Source organism: Epargyreus clarus, unplaced genomic scaffold, assembly GCF_041222505.1.
Source record: "Epargyreus clarus isolate Ecla_fem2 unplaced genomic scaffold, WU_Ecla_fem_2.2 ptg000023l, whole genome shotgun sequence".
Taxonomy (NCBI): domain Eukaryota; kingdom Metazoa; phylum Arthropoda; class Insecta; order Lepidoptera; family Hesperiidae; genus Epargyreus; species Epargyreus clarus.
In genome coordinates, this window is record NW_027332230.1 from 10,986,084 (window position 1) to 11,007,689 (window position 21,606).

At 34.3% G+C, this 21,606-nt stretch overlaps 4 protein-coding genes across 8 annotated transcripts in view; 2 read left to right on the plus strand and 2 right to left on the minus strand.

Annotated features, from left to right (window-relative positions):
* LOC140751490 (uncharacterized) overlaps positions 1 to 1,553 on the minus strand; it is a 32,193-nt gene extending 30,640 nt beyond the window's left edge. For 2 of the 3 annotated variants that reach the window (XM_073085369.1, XM_073085368.1), the window contains exon 1: positions 877 to 1,552. In XM_073085369.1, coding sequence (XP_072941470.1) covers positions 877 to 941 — 65 coding nt within the window. In that variant the 5' untranslated portion in view covers positions 942 to 1,552. Of the gene's footprint in view, positions 1 to 876 lie in introns of all 3 variants that reach the window. The other variant, XM_073085370.1, reaches the window with a different exon arrangement.
* Positions 1,554 to 2,222: 669 nt separating this feature from the next.
* Positions 2,223 to 7,750, plus strand: Trap1 (TNF receptor associated protein 1). Its single transcript, XM_073085604.1, has 13 exons — positions 2,223 to 2,494; positions 2,582 to 2,730; positions 3,167 to 3,328; positions 3,645 to 3,880; positions 3,990 to 4,099; positions 4,291 to 4,364; positions 4,448 to 4,724; positions 4,949 to 5,018; positions 5,131 to 5,278; positions 5,483 to 5,610; positions 5,968 to 6,155; positions 6,532 to 6,763; positions 7,528 to 7,750. Exons 1-13 carry the CDS (start codon positions 2,380 to 2,382, stop codon positions 7,700 to 7,702), a joined length of 2,064 nt encoding a protein of 687 aa, XP_072941705.1. The 5' UTR covers positions 2,223 to 2,379; the 3' UTR covers positions 7,703 to 7,750.
* Positions 7,751 to 8,830: 1,080 nt separating this feature from the next.
* On the plus strand, positions 8,831 to 14,929 carry Nrt (Neurotactin). 3 transcript variants are annotated; one of them, XM_073085443.1, is made up of 7 exons: positions 8,831 to 8,891; positions 9,117 to 9,488; positions 9,828 to 9,963; positions 10,643 to 10,812; positions 11,159 to 11,231; positions 11,563 to 11,713; positions 11,840 to 14,929. In XM_073085443.1, the coding sequence occupies exons 2-7, from the start codon at positions 9,207 to 9,209 to the stop codon at positions 13,284 to 13,286; spliced, it is 2,259 nt and encodes a 752-aa protein (XP_072941544.1). In that variant the 5' UTR covers positions 8,831 to 8,891; positions 9,117 to 9,206; the 3' UTR covers positions 13,287 to 14,929. The 3 variants fall into 3 exon arrangements, with proteins under 3 accessions (XP_072941544.1, XP_072941545.1, XP_072941546.1); XM_073085444.1 differs by having other exon boundaries at positions 8,884 to 9,023; XM_073085445.1 differs by having other exon boundaries at positions 8,891 to 8,914.
* A 1,592-nt stretch (positions 14,930 to 16,521) lies between these two features.
* Positions 16,522 to 20,894, minus strand: LOC140751644 (uncharacterized). The gene is made up of 6 exons (XM_073085619.1): positions 20,698 to 20,894; positions 20,109 to 20,275; positions 19,570 to 19,709; positions 17,953 to 19,366; positions 17,446 to 17,592; positions 16,522 to 16,907 (listed from the first exon to the last, which is right to left on the minus strand). The coding sequence occupies exons 1-6, from the start codon at positions 20,729 to 20,731 to the stop codon at positions 16,674 to 16,676; spliced, it is 2,136 nt and encodes a 711-aa protein (XP_072941720.1). The 5' UTR covers positions 20,732 to 20,894; the 3' UTR covers positions 16,522 to 16,673.
* Positions 20,895 to 21,606: the final 712 nt, after the last annotated feature.

The following is a 21,606-nucleotide window of genomic DNA, read 5'->3' on the forward strand; positions in this document are numbered from 1 at the left end:
TGTAATTAGGGTAGAATTGTCAGTTCTAAACTAAAAATCCAAACAATTAAAGAGAGATGTCCAGAGAGAATAATAATATATCAAACAACTAGTAAAAAAAGTGAAGGGAATTAATGCAGCATCTGTTTCTCCATATGTTATGCAGTGATAGCCTAATGGTAAGGAAAGTCGGCCTCTCGATTGAGGGGTCCGAGGGTCAAATCACAGGCACGCACCTCTGATTTTTCAAAAGTTATGTGCGTATTAGAAATTAATTATCACTTGCTCAGCGGTGAAGGAAAACATCTTGAGGAAACCTGCATACCTGAGAGATTTATATATAAAAAAAAGAAATCTCAAAGGTACGTGAAGTCTACCAATACGCACTCGGCCAGCGCGGTGGACTATGGCCTGATCCTTCTCACTCTGAGAGGAGACCCGTGCCCAGCAGTGGGACAGTAATGGGTTAATGATGATGTTTCTCCAACAATCTATCCACCACTATTCAATATTTAACATATCAGGTGTACCATTGGATTCATCTAATCTCACCATTTATCATTCTTAAAATCTGTCAGGCCATTTGGTCTGCAGGGGCTTTGGCCAAAGAATGAGACATATTTAAACTCAAAAAACTTAGTCCTCCGCAGCTATATAAAATTCAATTTAAAGACAAACCATTCATAATTATTTATTTCAAACATTACCATTAAAAGTTGGGCATCAGAGAGAGTTGAAAAATTTAACTTTCACTACTTTTTGTTTTAAATAGATTATTTTAGTTCTTGCCGAATAATAAATATAAAAGCACTAGTAAAATAAATGTAAAAATAAATAATTCTTAATATCATATCAAAGTCATGTTTTTTGATGTTGCTATGCAAATGCTCAACTCACCTGAGGCGATCAACAACAGCTTGTCTCTTTGGTGGCAGGATCATCTCCTCCATAGGCTGCAGCATGTTGGGCGGGTGCTGGGCGGGCGAGGCGCTGGGCAGCAAGCCGCCCGCGCCGCCGCCTCCCACCAGGTGCTCCACGGTGCCTGATCCCCTTCACCTGTGTTCCCTCATCCTTCAGTCCTTACCTAACAACTACCTATTCAAGTACTACTCGGCGACCACGATAACACTATGTGAATGTACGTGAAGTTCGTCCTGGATACCCTAAACACATTTCTCATATTGACACCGTTTTCGAGTCACTCAGTCACTGCTACACACGCAAGCAATGAAGTTGCTGCTTTATTAAAACATTTGAACACTTTCTGAGCTACGAAACGCTAAAGTTTTACTTGGTTATTGGAATTACAACAAGTTTAAAACACTCCACAGTCAACTATAAAAATGTACTATGATGTTTATTACATCAACTACACGACAAATGTTCGGAAGTATGAAGACTAGTTTTAAGTTGTACGCTATGACAAACACTATTATTAGTTATAGAACAATCTAAAACTATTTAGCTAAAATCAAATATTCTTCAACCGAACCGAAACATCAACTGCACTGATGAGTGAGCCTGCCTGACCTGCCTGACTGACCGATTTGACTAGTTGACTGACGCATTATTTTGACGGCGACGCTTTCAGTGCTACCAGTCTGTAAGTCATATTTTAAATTAGATATTTAAATTATTTTAGCTAACATTTTAAAAATATTTGAGTAACATGTGAAAATACACAAAAAACATTTTTGTCTGTAAATTACTTATTTTTATGACTTATCAAAACGTAATAATATGAGATGCCTGGCTGCTTATATTGCAAATTAACATAGATTCCTTTTCTAAATAAAAAGTTAAAAAGAAGAAATAGAATAAAATTAAACAGTTAGTTTATAAATAACCAGAATAAAAATCGTCAAGGCCGGCTCAGACGAACGTTACATATCCGATATAACTGATGACTAGTTATGACGATTTACAGTCTATAGCGTGCTCTTTCAATAAAATTATGCTTTATTTCAATAAAAAATGGAAAATGTTTTCATTTCATTGAAAAATAACTCAACTTGACTTCAAGCAAACGTGCAGGCGATTGTTTCATGCCCGCCCCAGGAGCTTTCGGGGAAGGTATGTTTCTTTTTAAAGTGATTTATTTTTCAGGGGATCACGACCCCTATAATGAGTACGAGATAAGTTGCACATTATTATGCAGTCTAGTTAGGCGCGAGACACGATCCGGATCGGATCAACGACAAAATTTTGCGCCGTATGTTTATGTCACTGTCTAATGTCAATTTCGTATAATTGTCAAATGTCAATTGAACTTCATAACTCGTATCTTTTTGCAGATCAGATATATTTATCTTGTAATTATAAAATTCTAATAAATACGATAGGATCTTACTAGTCGCTCAGAGAAGATAAAAGTACGGAGTAACTCAGTAAACCTTAAAGATGTCCGCTTTACGTGCTAGACTTGGGTTATCTGCACGATACGCAAAAAGACTACTATTCCAACCTCTTCATAGTTCGCAATATGTAAACGGAATTACGATCACATTGAACCACGGTAATCTTAACAATTATGAAATTAGGATATGTTGTATGTGTACAATTTGGTAAAGTATTTGTATATGAAGATATATTTAATTTTCAGACAGACCTTTGTACAAATCGAACTATAGTACCGCATCTGATCAAAAGCCGGCGGAAACATCGCAAGGCCCTGTGGAGAAAAAAGAATTTCAAGCTGAAACACGAATGCTACTCGATATTGTGGCCAGATCGTTATATTCTGACAAAGAAGTGAGTTGCATAATACTTTCTTCGTTATACTTATTGGTCATAATTGACCTAAGAACATATTGTATGCTATATTGCACTTTTTATATAAAATAAAAAATATAGCGAACCGTATAGCAGAGCAGTCAATATACTATCTGACAGTTTCTTCTCTATATGTTTGTGTATTCATTTGTGTGTGTCTTTAATCCTTCATGAGTTTACCACCGCAATCACTTATATTCCAGCTGTATAGCAAAAGCATCTATCGGTGAAGGTTATTGGAATAGTGACACTTATATCTGGCATTTAAAATTACTTCTATAACATAACAGGTCCCATTGGTGTTGTTTATATTATTATATAGATATAGATGTATAGCAGTGACTACTTTTCATTATGTAAAGATTCTCTTTTAGCAATATTTCACCTGTATTAAAACTGAATTGTCCACTTCCAGGTATTCATAAGAGAGCTTATATCAAATGCTAGTGATGCTTTGGAAAAATTCCATTACTTAAGTGTCAGCGCAGCCCCTGATTCTGTGAAATTGGAAAATGTTGACAGAGCTCTGGAAATAAGGCTTGTAACAGACAAACAAAACAGAACTCTTACTATCCAGGTATATAAAAATTGATTTTATTTGAAGACGAATTGTGCCAAAACATGTCATTTGATGGCCTAAATAATAACACACAAAAATTATTCATTGTTGAAATTTAAATGTAATGTTTTGAAATATTTGATTTTAAAGCTATAGTAAATGAAAAATTGAAAATTGAGAGAGATATATTAGTGCAGTACTAATATTCAATAAAATGTTATTTTTAAATGTCCCTAATTAGTACTTCAGTGAAGAATTAAATACATAAGCCATTTATTATTAACTTCCTTGTTTAATACATACAATACCATGCTTTCCTGTCTATGGCTTTCAGGACACAGGTATAGGTATGACCAAGGAGGAGTTGACAGAAAATTTGGGCACAATTGCTAGATCTGGGTCAAAATCATTCATTGAGGAGATCAAGAAACAAGGGGCAGAGCAAGCCAGCTCAATCATTGGGCAGTTTGGTGTTGGTTTCTATTCAGCTTTCATGGTAGCGGACAAACTTGAGGTTTACACAAAGAGTAGCAAGACCGGTTCCCCTGGTTATAAATGGAGCTCAGATGGGTATGTTATAAACATATTCTTATTAGCAAATTAGTTTTTACATATTTTACAAGATGTAACTGTGATTACACTAAATTATAAAAATTATTTTAATTTGTAAATGTTTTAGATCTGGAACATATGAGGTACAAGAAATGGAAGATGTACCTATTGGCACAAAAATAGTTGTTCATCTTAAAACAGACTGCAGGGAGTTTGCTGATGATGACACTGTCAAAAGTCAGTACACAATTTATTTAAAACATTTTTTTTTCCATTTATCCCATACATTTGTATATTTTTTGTGTACTAACTTTAGAATATAATGAAAACTCTTAATGAAACTGTTTCTACCTAATAACTATATGTAAAAGTGAATTTTACAGAATTATAAATCCACATTAAATGATATACATATATTTCTATTACAGATATAATAAAGAAGTACAGTAATTTTATAGGAAGTCCTATATTCTTAAATAATGAACAAGTCAACTCTATCAAGGTAAGACTAGACTTATTATAAACAAGACTTATTTTACTACAACTCCTGTAGTTATACATTAAATGTTATTCATTTGTTTGCAGCCTTTGTGGCTCATGGAACCAAAAGAGGTTTCACATGAGGATCATACAGAGTTCTACAGATTTGTAAGCAACTCATATGATAAGCCGAGATTTACTCTACACTACAAAACAGATGTACCATTAAGCATCAGAGCCATTCTGTATGTGCCAGAGGGAAAGCCAGGTCTCTTTGAGTTATCCCGTGACTCTGATGTAGGAGTGGCACTGTATTCTAGGAAAATATTGATTAAAAGCAAAGCAGAAAATATCTTACCCAAATGGTTGAGATTTGTTAAAGGTAATATTGTAATTACATCACATATTTGTAATTTTTTACCCATCATATACTTGGTTGACTTAACTACATGTCTGGCCTTATTTATGCACTAATGATAGGAAAATAATTTGTTACCCCAATATAAAAAGGATTATATGTTCAGGTTTCTTAAGTGGACCAAAGTCATACATAGGATAATACATTAAATGTGTATGTCAGTACTAAATTGTATATTTATTTTTCAGGTGTTGTGGATTCAGAAGACATTCCATTAAATCTTAGCAGAGAATTATTACAAAACAGTGCCCTGATCGCGTAAGTATTACAACTGTATGGAAAGATAATTATAATATTTGGAGAGTAAGTAATACATACATGTTTTAACATGTAAAACCAAAGACTGATTTTTTATTTTATTTTTTTGCAGAAAATTGCGTCATGTTCTCACTAACCGTTTTCTTAAGTTTATGGTTGATATGGCAAACAAGGACCCAGTTGGATATGATGCCTTTTATAAGGACTATTCTATATTTTTAAAAGAAGGCATTGTGACCGGCCAAAGTCCTTTAGAAAAGGTAACCATAACCACATATTGATAAAGAATATGCAAGTAAATGCTGTAACTCTTCAATTGATATAACTTAATTCTTTAGTAGTTTAAGATCTTTAGAAAGTCAAATCAATGCTTTCCAACCTTTTTCGAGAGTAACATTACATTTATTTTAAAAAATCCACTGCCTGTGTCCTGAATCACTTTTTAAAGAGTAAAAATGTTGCAGGAAGAAATTGCAAAACTACTGCGTTTTGAGTCATCCAAGTTAGAAATTGGAGTCAAAACTTCTCTAGCTGATTATAGCACTCGTCAAAAGGAAGACCAAAGATCCATCTATTATTTGGCAGCTCCCAGGTAACTCTAATGTTATATGATTACGCAATTTTGCGACGCGCGATTTTAAGTAAACTGTATATTACTGTATAATTGAAAAAGAGTAAGAACTCAAAATTTAAGGTGGTAAGATCGTTTGTGGTTCGATTCTAGCGGCACCACTGCCACAACTATTTCTCCTCAGGGGTAGCGGCGCATCTGTGACCCACCTTAGGTAGCAATATCAAATCCTGTCTAGCATTGATACAGATGTCCATGAGCGACAGTAGCGACTTACCATTATGTGGACTGCATGCTTGTCTACAACTCCTAAATAATAAAAAAAAATATATACGAGTATACATGTTGAAAATTAACAAATTTTATGTATTTTTTTAGCCGTGAATTAGCTCAAACGTCGCCATATTATGAATCTCTGAAGAAGCGTAACGTCGAAGTGTTGTTTTGCTATGAAATGTATGATGAGTTAGTATTATTGGAATTGAAAGAGTTTGGTGGGCGGGCGTTAATTTCGGTGGAAAACGATATGCAGAAGGATGCCAATGAAAGTACTGAAACAATAATTGGTAAGATTAATATAATAGGTACAATTATTTTTTGTTTTGGTAGAGGATTAAATTGTTTATTTATTTTCTAAGATATCATTTTTTTTAATGTTTCTAGAAAAGAAAATGAGCCTGCAGTAAATTAAATGTTAATTCCTATGTGTGTTCGAAAATTCATAAGTGACTAAGTATTGTTGACAACTTGACATTGCATTTTATATAACATCTAACTTCATACCTCTAACATTAGTATTAGGTACTCCATACTGCTACCTTAATGTAAATATTAGCTAGTTTTTAGCATTCCATAATTTATATTCAGTAGAACATTATATTTTTTTGAACAATCCATACAATTATAAAATACTAATATACCGTTATATTATTACTATACCAGGTAGTGACGACTTGCAGCAGAATCAAGTGAACGATCTCATAACGTTTCTGAAGACAAACTTATCGGGCAAAGTGTTTGACGTACGCACAACACAGAAGTTGGACTCGCATCCCTGTGTCATCGTGGTGCCTGAGATGGCGGCGGCTAGACACTTCATCCGCACACAAGCGCAGAGTTTGAGCGAGGAGAATAGATTCGCTTTACTTAGACCGCAACTTGAGATTAATGCTAAGTAAGTATATGTGATTGACTAACTGTAAAGCAGTATAGTTATATGTGTCGTGAGCTGTGGGTATAACGCAAATCATACACACAAAGTCCGAGTATTGTCAGCTGCTAGATAAAATTGGTTGTTTTATATACGGATATATTTGAGAACTGTTTCGCTTTTCGTGTTGTGGAAGAGATAATATTATATTCAGAAAAAGTTACTTTTTCGCCGTTTGTCCACCGCAACCGTCACCGAGCTAATACCGATAATTAATGAGGACGTCGAAGTAGCGTACATATATTTATTATAGCCGCTTGTCCATCGCACGTCCATCACCCGATCACCGGTTCCCGGTCTCCGATATTTCGAGTAGATCGACGTGACCCCTAGATCGGCACCGAGATTTTGACCGGCCGATGTGCCGGCAATATAAAACACGTTGGAACAAAATAAACCGCCTATATCGGTCGCGGTGGATAAACTATCGCCGTCATGTCATTTTAAAATCGGCCCGAAATAATCTCGGTATCGGTTCGGTGACGGTGGCGGTGGACAAACGGCCATTTGATATTAATAACGTCCGACAGACGGGCTCTTATAAGTTCTCAATCTCAAATGTTTTCTTATTCAAGGCCTAAAACAAAAATAATATGCAGGAGATCTTTTGGACAAGTGTTGTGTTTCTCGTATCATTTAACTATCTATCAATAAAAAAATGTGTATATTTATGTATATTTATGACGAAGCAGAATTTCTCATTAAAATCTACATATTTCTTTCAACAGGCACCCCATAATCAAAAAGTTGCATAAACTGTTATCCAGTGATAAGGAATTAGCAAACATGGTCGCCCAACAGCTATTCTCCAATGCAATGGTTACGGCGGGCTTGGTGATGGATCCCAGGAATCTGATTAATAATATTAATGAGCTCTTGATAAAAGCTTTAGAGAAACATTAGTTATAGTCCTTATTAAAGTTACATTATAATAATAAATTGTTTTTTTAACCTGTGGTTTACATTTATGAAAGTCGTTTTTTATATGGAATATTGGTATAAATAAGAACAAACGTCGTCAGTTCTGTGATCTTTAAACAGTACAGATATAGTAATTTTATTAATATTATTGTAAAAATCTAGTCCTTAATATTTTATATATATCCTTATGTGGCAACATTCGTAAAGGTAAAATTTTCAAAATCGAATTACGGAACAATGTATGTATGTGTGAGTTTTGTAAGATAACAATAGGACACCGATACAGTTTTGTACTGCACAAGCTTAGCCCAACACTTCGGCCTCATGCGTTCCATTTATAAAATAAATGTATGGAGTCAGCATCGAACTGCTGTCGATGAATAGTTGCAGCTGAACTGCGGAACGCTCAGAACAATGATAAGCATGGAACCCTCGGAACAATATTAAGTTCTGAGCATGAACGGGCAATTAGAAGAATAATTTTAACATGAAGTAAAAATAATATTATTATTTTTACTTACAAATAATATTATTATTTTTACTTCATTCAAATATATGAATAATATTCAAATATATGAAATATTTACAATTTCTGCAATGCCTCAATAATCTATATTGCGAATAATCCAACGAATAACTTGCCAAACATTGACAAATATGTAACACGATCGATTTACACCAAAATACCTACTGACGCCGTGTGGAGAAGTGACTATTTTATTAATATACTTATGTTTGCCTCTATTCATCCATATTTGGCGAGTATCTGAACATTGCATTACGATTATTCGCGAGACCTAATAGCCGTGTTGGTATTTTTTTACGAAGAAAATAAATATTTTTGAGTTCAATAATAGTTTCTTTATCTTCGAACGGAGCTTTCATCAGTTTCTTATTCTTTATCAAACTTTTCGTCTTATCTTTGCCGAATCGTTCAGATATAGCTCGGTCTATTTGATGGCGATATAAAATAAATATTATACAAAAAGAAATAATATCATAATTATTAGTCCCATAATTTATACGGATATTTTTATTTCAAACAAGCCTTTAAAGATTTTAGACACTATTATTTTTTTATTAAATGACACAGATCAGTGGTTTGTGAAACGAAACGTCAATCAATCGACCGAAGCGGCACAAAGCGAAGTAGCGGGGCGGCTGGCGTAACGTGCGTAATTATTCGAAATTCCGGTATTTTTAAATGAAATAGATTAGATTTTTGTATCGAAATATTTGAATATTGATATTACACTCGTTTAAAATTAACTGTAGATACCAGTTTGTTGTGTTATATTAATAGGTATTTGACATTAAACCTTTGTGCATCTCTTGGCCGGCGTTTGAATAGGGCTGAGTATTATAATTCTTCATGGTTCGTTTACTTTCATTTTAGTGTGTGGAAGAGTCGTTTTGGCAGTTAAATCTACTATTAAGATAAATTCATTTATTCATGAGTTCCGCGTGATAAAACAAGGTGTCAGCCATGAGTACGACCGACATAAATAAAGTGGATAATGAAGAGGATAGTAAGACGCTGGATAAACAGCAGATAGAATTGGAGGAAAAGGAGGTAATGTTGAAGGGTGAGAATGAAAATACTGAAGACGGCGGGGAACCAAAGACGGACAACGAGGGCCTCGTGAAAGCCGCCCTATCGGGCGACGTGACAGAGCAGGGTCGCGAAGTAAAACCTAAATTTATTCCCATCGGAGCCATTAAAATGCCTGGATTCTTTACCAGAAACGTCGAAAAGGATAAATCGAAGGTACGATTTTAGATTACTTTGCGTATTTAAGGTTTTATAGTAACCATATGAGATTAGTTTAGTACAATTTATTTTATAGTGCCATCACTTGGCTCTAAATTACTCTGCATCCTTTTTGGAGTATTTTCTCTTAAGTTATTTCATTTCAATATAACTACTTATCTATACAATGTCAATGTAATGTCTAATAAAATATAGCTTTATTTATGGTTGTTTCTAGTAATTTATACATTGTAAGAGCAGCATCAGGTTAATTTCCAATAAATTACCTTTTGAACATTAAATTTTCAACAATTGCTTTTTTCAATATTTATTAAATTTACTTCCACATTGTTTTAGGATGAAGAAGCAATAGAGAAGGAAAATGAGATTGAAAAAAGTGCAGAAAAGGCTGAAGATGAGACCAATGCAAAACCAAAATTCAAATTTCTACAAACATTTACACAGTTTCTCCATCGCCCACAGACTGAAACAGGTAATCAATATTAAAAATATCATTTGAATAACCAAACAAACCAAAAAACTAACATTAAATACATCATTATTACAGTATCCATAGTAAGAAAATATATTTGATATTAATTGTAAAAAAACTGTATGTGATTTGTGTATTATTTAGAATTGAAAAATTTAACACATAGCCTATGTCCTCCTGGGATTATTTTTCCAAATGACATTCAATTAGTTGTTGTACCAATTAAATAACATTCAATTAAAAGCTGGTCCTATTGCTGTTAAAATTATCATATAAATTATAAATTGAATTTATATTTTTGGAATAAGCTGTAATCTTTTTGCTAGAAAGCTTTGTAATACAGCATAAACATTATTTAGCTATTAAAAGTAGGTGCTATACTAAAAATGTTTATCAATGGATGGGGAATGAGATAAGTTAAAGTCAAAGTCAAGTAAAAAAGTAAAATTTTGGGAAATTATTTGGAAAGTCAAGTTTACACTGTACATATTAATAAAATGCCTGATGCCACTTATGAATAACACAAATACAAAATTACTGTATAGAAAATGTCAAGTTTTCAATTTTGAATGGGCAAAAATTTGTTAAGATATATTTATATAATGTGCTTTAATCAACTGCATCTCATCTGCGTTTTAGATTTTTTTGTTTGCTTAGTCCTTTTTTCTTTCATGTGTAGATGGTGCCAATCAGGGCAAGAAGCATTTTGGTATGTTCAATGTGAAATATCCCAAGATGTTTCAAAAGCGTACAGCCGCTGCCGAAGCCACTCTGGCCTCCATGGAAACTCTGGAGGACAAACTTGACACACCTAATGATGGAATGGAAAATGTTAAGTTGGATATGACAGTAAGTGAATACTTGTGTCTACATTCTGTTTGATGAGGCAAATATTTATCTTGGAATTTTGCATTGAGATTGAAGTATTTAATGACATCACAAATCTTGTCTGTACCAGAAGGTCACAACTTATTGTACCTCTATTTTATTTGTCATAGTTTGATTGACAGTATCTGCTCTAAATTAATATCCTTTGCTAATTATTATAGAAGTATCTAAGCAGCTTATTATAACTACAAAGAAATCATTCAATCATTTCAGAAGCCAATTGGTTTTTGATTTCATTAACAATATTAAATTTACTATCACTATATAACATTTGGTAATTTTGTTAATTTTTATTTTATTATTTTAGGAGCCAGAAGAGGGTAAAGTTGCTACTAGGCTTCCATTAAAGGAAAGGATTCGACAGAAGAAATTTATTATGGGTGTGTACACTTCATTTTGTCATGAATCTCAATATTTCATTTATCTACCATATAAGTTGAAAACTATTTTTTTTTATTAACAATATAGGAATGCTATTTTAAGGGCTAATTCAGAATTTGAATAATATATCAGATAAAAAGTGAACTGCTAAAAAATCTAACACTACATTACACATATTCCAGTGGTTAAGGCTGTGTGTTAAATTTTCTTACATGTCTACTGATTTTTTTTATATTATAGAATTAAATGTGTACAAATTGCTTTTGTTATATTTATTAATTTGATATTTAGAATGTAGAGAATAGTTTTAAATCTTTTCATATGTTTCAGATGACATCATGGTGTGTGTAGTGGCTCTGGTGGTTTTGTTGTCGGTAATAATCGGGATTATTGTGGGTGCACGAGCTGGTCCCCCCTCTGAGCGTCCTTTACGTCTCGGCCGTTATATTACTACACTTAGTACTTGTGGACCTGTTGAAGGGTAAGATTTTTAATATATTATTTAAAGGGCAATATTTTGTAGTCAATTTTGTCATAAAACAGTGTTTGTTTATTTTTTAGTTTGACATGGTACAATGTGAAACAAGTACAAATTATTCATTTTCAGAATTTTAGATGAAGGCGTTTACAGTTTTTATGGAATTCCATATGCATCACCTCCAGTAGAAGAAAAACGCTTTACCTATGCTCAACCCTTGAATGACATATCAATGTGCTGGAATGGTACTTTACAAGCGCATGAACGTGGTCCACTTTGTATGCAATTTTTGGAAAACGGAACAATAGTTGGCGAAGAAGATTGTTTAACTCTAGACATTGTGACGCCTCACGTGAGATATGATTCGCCATTGCCGGTAGTCGTTCTCATCGGAGCCAACTCCTTGGCTGGGGGTATCAGCCCGGCTCAGCCTTCAGCACTGTATGCGCGCACCAAGGAAGTCGTATTCGTACGTCCCAATTTCAGATTAGGGCCTTTCGGATTTCTAGCTCTTGATATTCTATCAAATTCCAAATATCCGGCTACATCAGGAAATTACGCACTCAGTGATCTAGTAGTCGCGCTGCAGTGGATCAATTATAATATTAAACATTTTGGCGGAGACCCTGAATCCGTGACGCTTCTTGGACACAGGGCGGGTGCAACTTTAACGGCTGCTTTAACGACGACAGAGAAGGCGCAGAAATTGTATTCCCGGGTTTGGCTCTCTTCTGCCTCGGTAATATTCCCCGGCGAACCGCTAGATCTGGCTCAAAAAAATAACGAACAATTTAAACAGATAAGCAAATGTAACGATGCTGATTGTTTACGACGCAAAAAAGCCATTGAAATCTTGACTGCAACCCCCGATATCTGGCTCGGTAGCACTGTCGATTCCTTGCCGCTCGCGGACGAGTTCAAACGGTCGTGGCTGGTACTCGACGGCGACTACTTGCGGACACATGCGTACGAAAGCTGGGACGCTCAAAAGGAGGCCAAGGAGATAGGCAAGGAGAAAGCTTTCAAGCCAATGGTGTTCGGAACGACCCAACACTCGGGGCACTCTGTGCTCTCGTTCAAGAAGCATATAAATTGGACTTCGGAACTGGTCGAGCGCATGGTGAACGAGAGTTACATCGGAGAGAAGAACTTGACGAACGCCGTGTTCAAGCACTTTAACAAGACTTACGAAGGTCTCGTGGAGTTGATCTCGTCGGTGCGCACGCTGTGCCCGCTAGTGAGTTTGGCGCGGCTGCGGCTGGGCGCGCCGCTGTACGTGGTGACGGCGGCGGGCGCGGCGGCCGGCCCGCCCGGCGCCGGGGTCGCGCGCGTCGCCGGGATCGACGCCGACGTGGAGGCGATCCTCGGAACGTTCGATTCCGAAATGCCGGAGCAGCGTCGCTTCATGGCGGCGATGCAGCAGCTGTTCTATTACTACGTGTGGCACGGCCACCTGCCCGGCCCGGAGACGGGGCTCATTGCCGTCGGCCAGGACCTCCTCCCGTTGCCCGGGTTGCCGGTTTGCGACTTGCTCATCCGGGAGGATGTCGTCCCCCGATACGCACACGTGGATTAGAGTAGGCCGAGACTGAGGCATGTTTGTGTGGCTAGTTAGGTAGCTAACTGTAATTTGTTATGCAGCTTTATATTAATTTCTAGATTGCATGCAGTGACTTACATTATTGTAGCTTCGTTGTTTTGTACTTAATGAGCACCTTTTTGTAACTTTAGAATATACGTTAGTTATTTTTGAACGAAACTAGTAACTAAACCAAATGAGTTCAGTATTGTTTTAATTACCGCGCACCAAATGGTAATAAGTCAACCAAATATAATGTACAACCCCAGTATTTATAGTATAATTAGTATTTAAAACATTGGCGAGGCTACTAAATCAATAAATTATTACAATCCTTCAGTTGATTGTAAATTTTACGCAACGTTCCTATTTACTATGAAAATAATAGTATATAGCGACAAATGCAACAATATTTAACGATTCACTTGATTTACGTGATAACTACCTACTCAAATTGCAACGATTTGGTCTCAAATTAGAAAAATATAATTTTGTAATTGTAATTCTTAACTGATAAATTATTCGCATAAATATATGAATATTTTATTGTAATAATATAATTTACGCGAACAATAACAAAGACTGATTGTAATTCGCATTTTTAATTCATTGATATCATAAACAACCTCTTTGGAATGTGTTTCATACTTTCATGTAATGCTTTGATAAAATTGTTACCACAATTTCCATTGTGTATAAGTTTATTAAGGTAAAAACGATGTTCGTGTTAAGTGTAGATGTTTTATATGCATTATTACATCTCACATGTATGTTTAGTATTAATATTGTAACTTGGTGTCCATATCTTAAAGTACTTGTGATTTAATTTAAAGTCTGACTTATCCAAAGAGTGATTTTGTGGATTTTTATAGCAACTATAGGTAATGTCATAGAAATAAGTAGCATTTATATTCCTACCGTGTGAAGTAGATTTGTAATTAATTTCGTTTACCTTTTTTATAATATAATCTTGCCATAATTTAAAAAACAACAAAATACTGTACGAAGAATCTCTTATATAAGTTATAGTAAGTGGACCTGCTCATTACAATTAGCTTGATCTCAATAATATGGCTTCTACATACAGACCAGTCTTCATAATCATAGAAAGACAGTATTGTGAGATTAAATAGATACTCTGTTTTTTTCTTAAGCTCATATGGAGGTTAATGTGACCTGCGAATCTCATCTACTACAATATAATCTAGAATTTATGGCACTGGACGTATTGAGTATAATATACCTGCATCGCAATACGTTCTGCTGTTTAAATATCCTTCAGTTATGCGTGATATGTGAAACTTGCGATGTTTATACTCTATAATATGTTGTGCCATTACAAATTAACAAATGAAACTGGTATAAAATTGCTTTTATTCATAGCCTTTAGTGAATGTTTGATCTGTAACTAGCTAGTAATGTTTAATGATGTATTGTGTATGTGTTTTCTTTATAAATACTCAACAATAAATTTTACTAATGAATGTAGGTTTTGTACAAACGAGTAGCAGTAATATTAGTGTTCTTACTGCTTTATGTTCCCATTTTGTATATTTATTATCTTTATTAGGATAAAATTATATTAGCAATTATATGCTTCATTTTGTAAATTGGTTTCTAAAATAAATACCGTACTGGCATATTTGTTTTCTTATTATATCCTTTTGTTATATTATATGATTTTCTGCTATTTAAAAAAATCATCAGAGGACCTCTACACTACTCAACTAAATAATATTGTAGCATGAGACAGTAGAATATCTAGCCGTATGGCCTAATGTTAAAAATTGTTCAACACGGATCGGATGTTCGACACGGGCGGCCCCCACGAGCATACAACGATACAAACAAACAAACAAACGCTTTCTACACTCACAGCCCCACACTAGGATTCCCTGTGTCGTGGGTGCCATGGACACACAGACAAATACACAAACACCTAGACCAAGAAATCTAAATTCATCATTTAGATATCCGTCTGGTCGGGGATCGAACCCGGGACCCTCTGGGTGTCAGACCGGTATGGTGACCGCACCGCCACGCGGGTCGTCTTCGGCAATCCGCGATATGTAGCGCCGTTCTACGCTAACCTGCTTTTTAACCTAACACCGTCCTGATTTGCACACATTAATTTGTGAGTGAGCACGTTCTTATTAGTGATCGAAGGTGAGCACCCACTGCTCGCATTCGGAAGTAAAAACAGGAGTATAGGTGTTCTGTGGTAAAAATCCATAGGACAAACACTGGCATGTGGCGCTACTCATACTTTTGTAAAAATAAAACAGAAACATGCACCCTCGTTAGTTAAAGCATAGGTCCCCAATTTCTCATATTTTATTTTTTTGGTATCCAAAACGATTTGCTACAAGTACTAGTAAAATATTGGAATACTTAAAATTAACTACGTTACCTTTCCTTAGAAAACTACGACTTATTTTTATACCACGCGGGTATGTGTCCACATTTGATTCTGAATCGCCTACATCGTATCCTAAATACAGATATTTTGTCTTTTTATCATGCGTGTTAAGTGCACGCTGGTCGCGAAGATAGCAGGGGTGGCTAGCATCAAAGAGTAACCTAGCTAGCATCTCCTCTTCATTTTGCTGCGGTTAAGTGCGTACAATCTTATGAGGGGTAAATACTAAACTTGAAATGCTGCTAGCCGCGAGCTTAACCGCTAGTGCGTAGGAGCAGTTATTGCATGAATAAATCGCATTAATATATACGACAAATATCATAACGCCTTCTTAGGGAATTCACTAAATAAAACACACTTTAATTTCAACACATTTATTTTAGTAACTGAAAACACTACACCTGTTTTTGTCAAATTATGGATAGTGCACTCTGTACGTAATATTTTTAACGAAACGTTAACAATGATGTCCAAACGATTAACACTATTAATAAATTAATAAAAATAAATAATCAAACATGTTTAAAAACCTCTTAACTTTCGAATTTAAATTATATCAAAAATAAAAATAATATGAAAGTATAATTTATAACGGTAAAAGTCGTGGGGAGTACCCGCACTGTATTAGGGTTTTCATAATTATTATAATTATTTATTACCGATAGCAAGACTGCAGCAACTCGTGAAAAAATTGAAAATAAATGTACAAAATGTATTTGTTTTTGGTTAAAAAAATATTTGTTCAATGTTTCATCATTAAATCCTTCGTGTGGCTGCAATTCAAAATAATTTGATTTCAACTACAGCAAACAAAAATGTTGATTAGGTAATTATTTCAAGTACTACTTTTGTCGGCAATTTTGCAGATTATAGATCTTATGTAAACCTAAAATAAAATAGATTGTTGTAAAATGACAGTGCATGCTAGAAACTAGTGCATTTTGCGCGATAACTTCTCCAGCAACTTAATGATTACGTTCCCTCAATGGAGAAATTATGATATTTTGTACATTTTCTTTTCCAATCTTTTGTGTTTTCCTGACTAAAGAAGGTGATTTTGGCATATTTTTTGGTGCTTGTTCAATATCTTTTTTCAGCTTGTCTATAATAGATGATTGTTTAGCCATGGACATAGTAAGCTCTTCATTTTCTTGTCGAAGCAGAGACAGCTCAACCACCAGTGACTGCTGATCTTGAATCTGTAAGATTAAAAAAAAACTTAAGAACGCGCAGAATTATTATTTTGTATTATTTTAATAAACACAAAGTCTTTGTTCTGATCAACAGAATTAATGTAATTTACTCCATTTTTGTTGTAACATATTAAATGTCCATTCACAACAATGTTTCCATCCCTTAAATTTCAGGTCTTGCAGAAATAGCTGTTTTATATGTTAGCAAACGAGCATACAGTACATCTCTTAGTAATTGGTCACCGCTGCGCAAGGACTCGTGAAATCAACTTAAGATAGAATTAAAATCATATCTGAGTTAGCCAAAGCTGTGTTGCTAATCCTCTGGACTAAATTGGAACGCCTTATCTAAATATCTTTCAACTACCTTTTAAATTAGATCACAGCAACTATTCATACTGTTGTTATGAAGTAGAAATAGGTTTAGCTGTGGTGCGACTGGCGTCAATCTCGAGTTCTGAGTTCTACCAACTTCTTATTGATAACACTTACATTGTTAACCCAACCCGATCCATTTCTATCATCCACAAGATGCGACACATACCTGTTGCTGCAGGCACCTATTGTCGCTCTCCAGCCGCGATATCTCAGCCGCGGCGGCCGCGAGCAGCGCGCGCGACTGCTCCGCCGCGGCAGTGGCCTGCCCCGCGTGTTCAGTCGCTAACTCGCAAAGCTTCCTTTTCTTTTCCACCTATATACAGAATGGCACATGAAAGATGCTTAACTACTCAGCAAGTAAAGTCTATACATGTGTAGTGGAAAATTACGTATCTTTATTAATAGGAATGACGAAATCGTATGTTACAAAAAAAATACATAGTATGCCGCGTAATACTAAGGTTGCAGATAATGGCATATTTTTAGTTATCTAAATTTATCCAAAACAAGTAAAGTAAAGATCCTAACAATTTGCAACAATTTTTATATTACTGTCTACTGGTTCCATATAAGGCCATTCCATGTAGGGCCTGCTAATGAGCTAATGAGGTATGGATTTTTTTTATCAGATATTATACTAGATAAATTAGCTATAAAAGAAATATTGCATTACCTCATCTTGAAGCTTTTGGATTTGGGTTAGAGACTCCTTTTTGATCAACTCTACATCCAATAATTCATTTTTGATACTTCCTAATTCACGAATAGCTTCTTTTTCGACATTCTGCAAGCTTTCTATCAGAGATACATTATGTTCCATTATACGATTGTGTTCTTTAGCAAGTGCAGCCTTTGATTTCAAGATATTGACTAATGCCTCTTTATATTCATTACATTCTATAGCTGTATTATTCAAAGTATTTTTGTATGATGTCAGTTCATCTTCGAGCAGTTCTTTGGAATTTGTTAATGACTGGACTTTGTTTTCTAAATGTTCTAATTCATTATCAGATTCCCTAAGCCGCATGCTCAGGACTTGAACAATGTCTCTGGTGACCGATAAAGACATCTCAAATTTTTGTTTTTCTTTCATGGCCCTATCAACTTCTACTGTTAGCTTATTTTTTTCATTTTCGAAGTCAATTAACTTTTTCTTAGAATCCTCTTTAACTTCATTTAATTCACCAATTAGTTGCATTTTTTCTGCTTTAATCAATTCATTTTCTTTGCGTAAATTATTCATGTCTTTTTGAATCTGCATATGTTGTTCCTCATTTTTCTTCAAAGTATATTTAAGATCTTGAATCTCTCTTTCTAGTGATTGTATTTTATTGTGTTGTTGATTGCAATGCTCTTGAATGCTCCTACTGCGCTCTTCAAATTGTATTTCACATAGACGCAATTTTTCATGTGTGGCTTCATCAATTTGTTCTAATTTAGCTTGCATTTCTTGATCTTTAACAATGAGTTCTTGTTGCAATTCATTTATTCTTTCATCTTTTTCCTTCATGATTTGGCGCTTAATGGACTCCATGGAATTATTGTATTTTACCCTTACATTTTCTTGTTCAGATTTACATTTATTAATCAAAGATTGTCTTTCTTCCTCAAATTTATTTTTAATTGTTTCTAATTCTGCTTTGTATTCTCGTCTAATGCTTTCATTCGCCTCTAAGGCTAGCGCATGATGGCCCTTCACCATTTCAAGTCTTTGGCGTGTTTCATCTAGGCAAGATTCCATATCAGTCAGTTTCTTTTGCAAGTCCTCACAAAGGCTATCTCTAATAGTTATTATAGTCTCAAGTGAAGTTAATTCAACTTGTTTGCTACTAACCTCCTGTTCTAATTTGTCACATTGTTTTTCTAATTCACATATTTTACTTTGCAAAGAATTGATAAGAGCATTATCATTAGAGTTGTAAGGAACACAGTTATTTGTATTGTCCTGTAAGTTGATTTGGGAAAATTGTTGGTCCAATTTCTCAACACAATTTGGATTCTCTTTTAAAAGTTTATGTAGCACTGCAAGTTCATTTTTTAGTTCTTCGACTTGTTTATTATATTCTGCTATTGTGAAATCCTTATTTCTGGAAATATTCAAGATCTATTATAATAGAATTCATGAAACTGTTAACCTAGGAATTTACAGGTAAATTTAATTACTTATCCTTGCCATTTTTTTGTCATATCAGTTAGGTAATAATAAATGTATGCATATTAACAATTCAAAACATGATGAGACAAAGAAAATCTATGTTATTATCCATTACATTTGTAATCATGTTCTTACCTTATTTCAACTTCATGAGCTTTTATAAGCTCATCTTGAATTACATTAGTTTTTTCCTTGCCAAAGGGTTTGTTTGGTGGTCCAGACTTCTTGAGACTGCTAGTTCCTTTAGCTGATAGAGCTGTTTTAATTGGTTTTGGCTGTAACAAATCATACAATATAGAATGTAAAGGGTAGTATATTTTTGATAAAATAATTGAAATAGAGGTGATACAAGTTTTGTTCACAACTTACTCTGTAGCAACAATTTGAAGTACCCATGGTGAATACTTTTCATACAAATCTAAGATGCTCTTACATATACTGAATTGTAATAGCAATGTGTTAACCATATTCATCAATACAAAGCCACAAGTGTCTGATAAATACATTCTGCACATATTTTTTTCCATAAAAGCACTAAACCAAGCTTAGTTACAACACTTGCTTTATACAATTTCATCATATGTTTAACAGCCTATACTGTGGACCTATTCATACAATTTGCAGAACTCAAAGTTTAAATAATCCTTGGAAACAAAACTTTTAGGAATACTTACTGTAACAAAAGACTTGGTGCTTGGTATAGAGCTGCATAGAGACTGTGTTTCAGTTTTAGACCTAACTGCTTTGGTAGCGCTAACTTTGGTAGATGTTGCTGGAATCTTGATGGGATTTTTTTCATTTTCAGATTTCTTTGGTGCTTTGGCTTGGTTCTTGGTACATCCTGAAGCAAAATTAAACTTCAATAGATTCCTAACATAAAAACCACTGCTAATGTATTATCAGTTTTAATTCCAAAGTAAACCTTAATTACAGTTATTTCAATTAATATTGATGATTTCAGAAAATAAATAAAATGCTACTTATTCAGTTACGACTCCCTACCCTACTACATTCATACATGATAGGAACAAATTTCAGTAAATGAAACATTAAAAAAGTCGCCTAAAAACGTTTATAGCAATTAAGTTATGCATACTTAAGCATCACTAATTTCACAGTTTTAATAAATTATATATTAATATATCAAATTTAAACTTCATCTGAAACTTATAAATAAAATAAATGATTGTTAAAACAAAATATTTGATGTAAGAATATTATTTATACAAAAATCGCAACTAATGTTATGCATAGTGTACTCACCATTATTTTCAAAGCGCTTTGCTTTTCCAAACATTGTTTTCAATGTTAAATAAAGCTTAAACAATATAAATTCAGTGATAAATAACTCTTAAACAATAAAAATTTGACCGTTAACGACTGCTCAAGCGCACGTACGCTCACTTCCATTCATTTCTTTTAAAACATTGTTGCCGTTCCACTCACACATAGGGACTGACAGCAGTGACAGCTGACTCGACTTGATTTCAATACAAAACTGAATTTACTCAACAAAGGTGGAATGAAATTGACGTTTATCTGCGCGCGAAAATATTTAACGGTTAATTTACGTTCCGTTACACACAGCATTCAATTTTATCAATATATTTTTATGAAAAACTTGTTTCTGATACTAAAATATAAAAAACACATACTCGACAGTAATTGATGTAATTGATGTACTTATCTTAATGTGTAAGTATAAATCACTGTTTTTCGAAGTCGTACAGGGTGATGGTCGTATCAATCGATTTTAATGGAACTTTGTGTTGGTTGATTCTAGACTGAGTCAAAAAATATACATAATATATGGACCAAAGATTATGGACAATATAGTACCTATATGGACTGAATCTTGTAGTGTAGACCTCGTAGGTGGCAGGAGTTTTATAAAATCTAACGCACCCTGACCCACTAGTTATGTGGGAAACGCTGGCTGATAACCAATCACTATATATATATATATATTTTATATCTGTCTATCTTTTCTTGAGTATTTTCGCTATATACTTTATCCATCCTGGACATATTAAATTCTTAAAATGATACTTAAAATTGTCTTTTCTTCTGTTGCATTAGTGTCATAATTAGCTAATCAAAATAGTAAAAATATAAGTTGGTAGGTTTATCTCCAAAAATGTTATCATAAATTCTATGACTATAAATAAAACA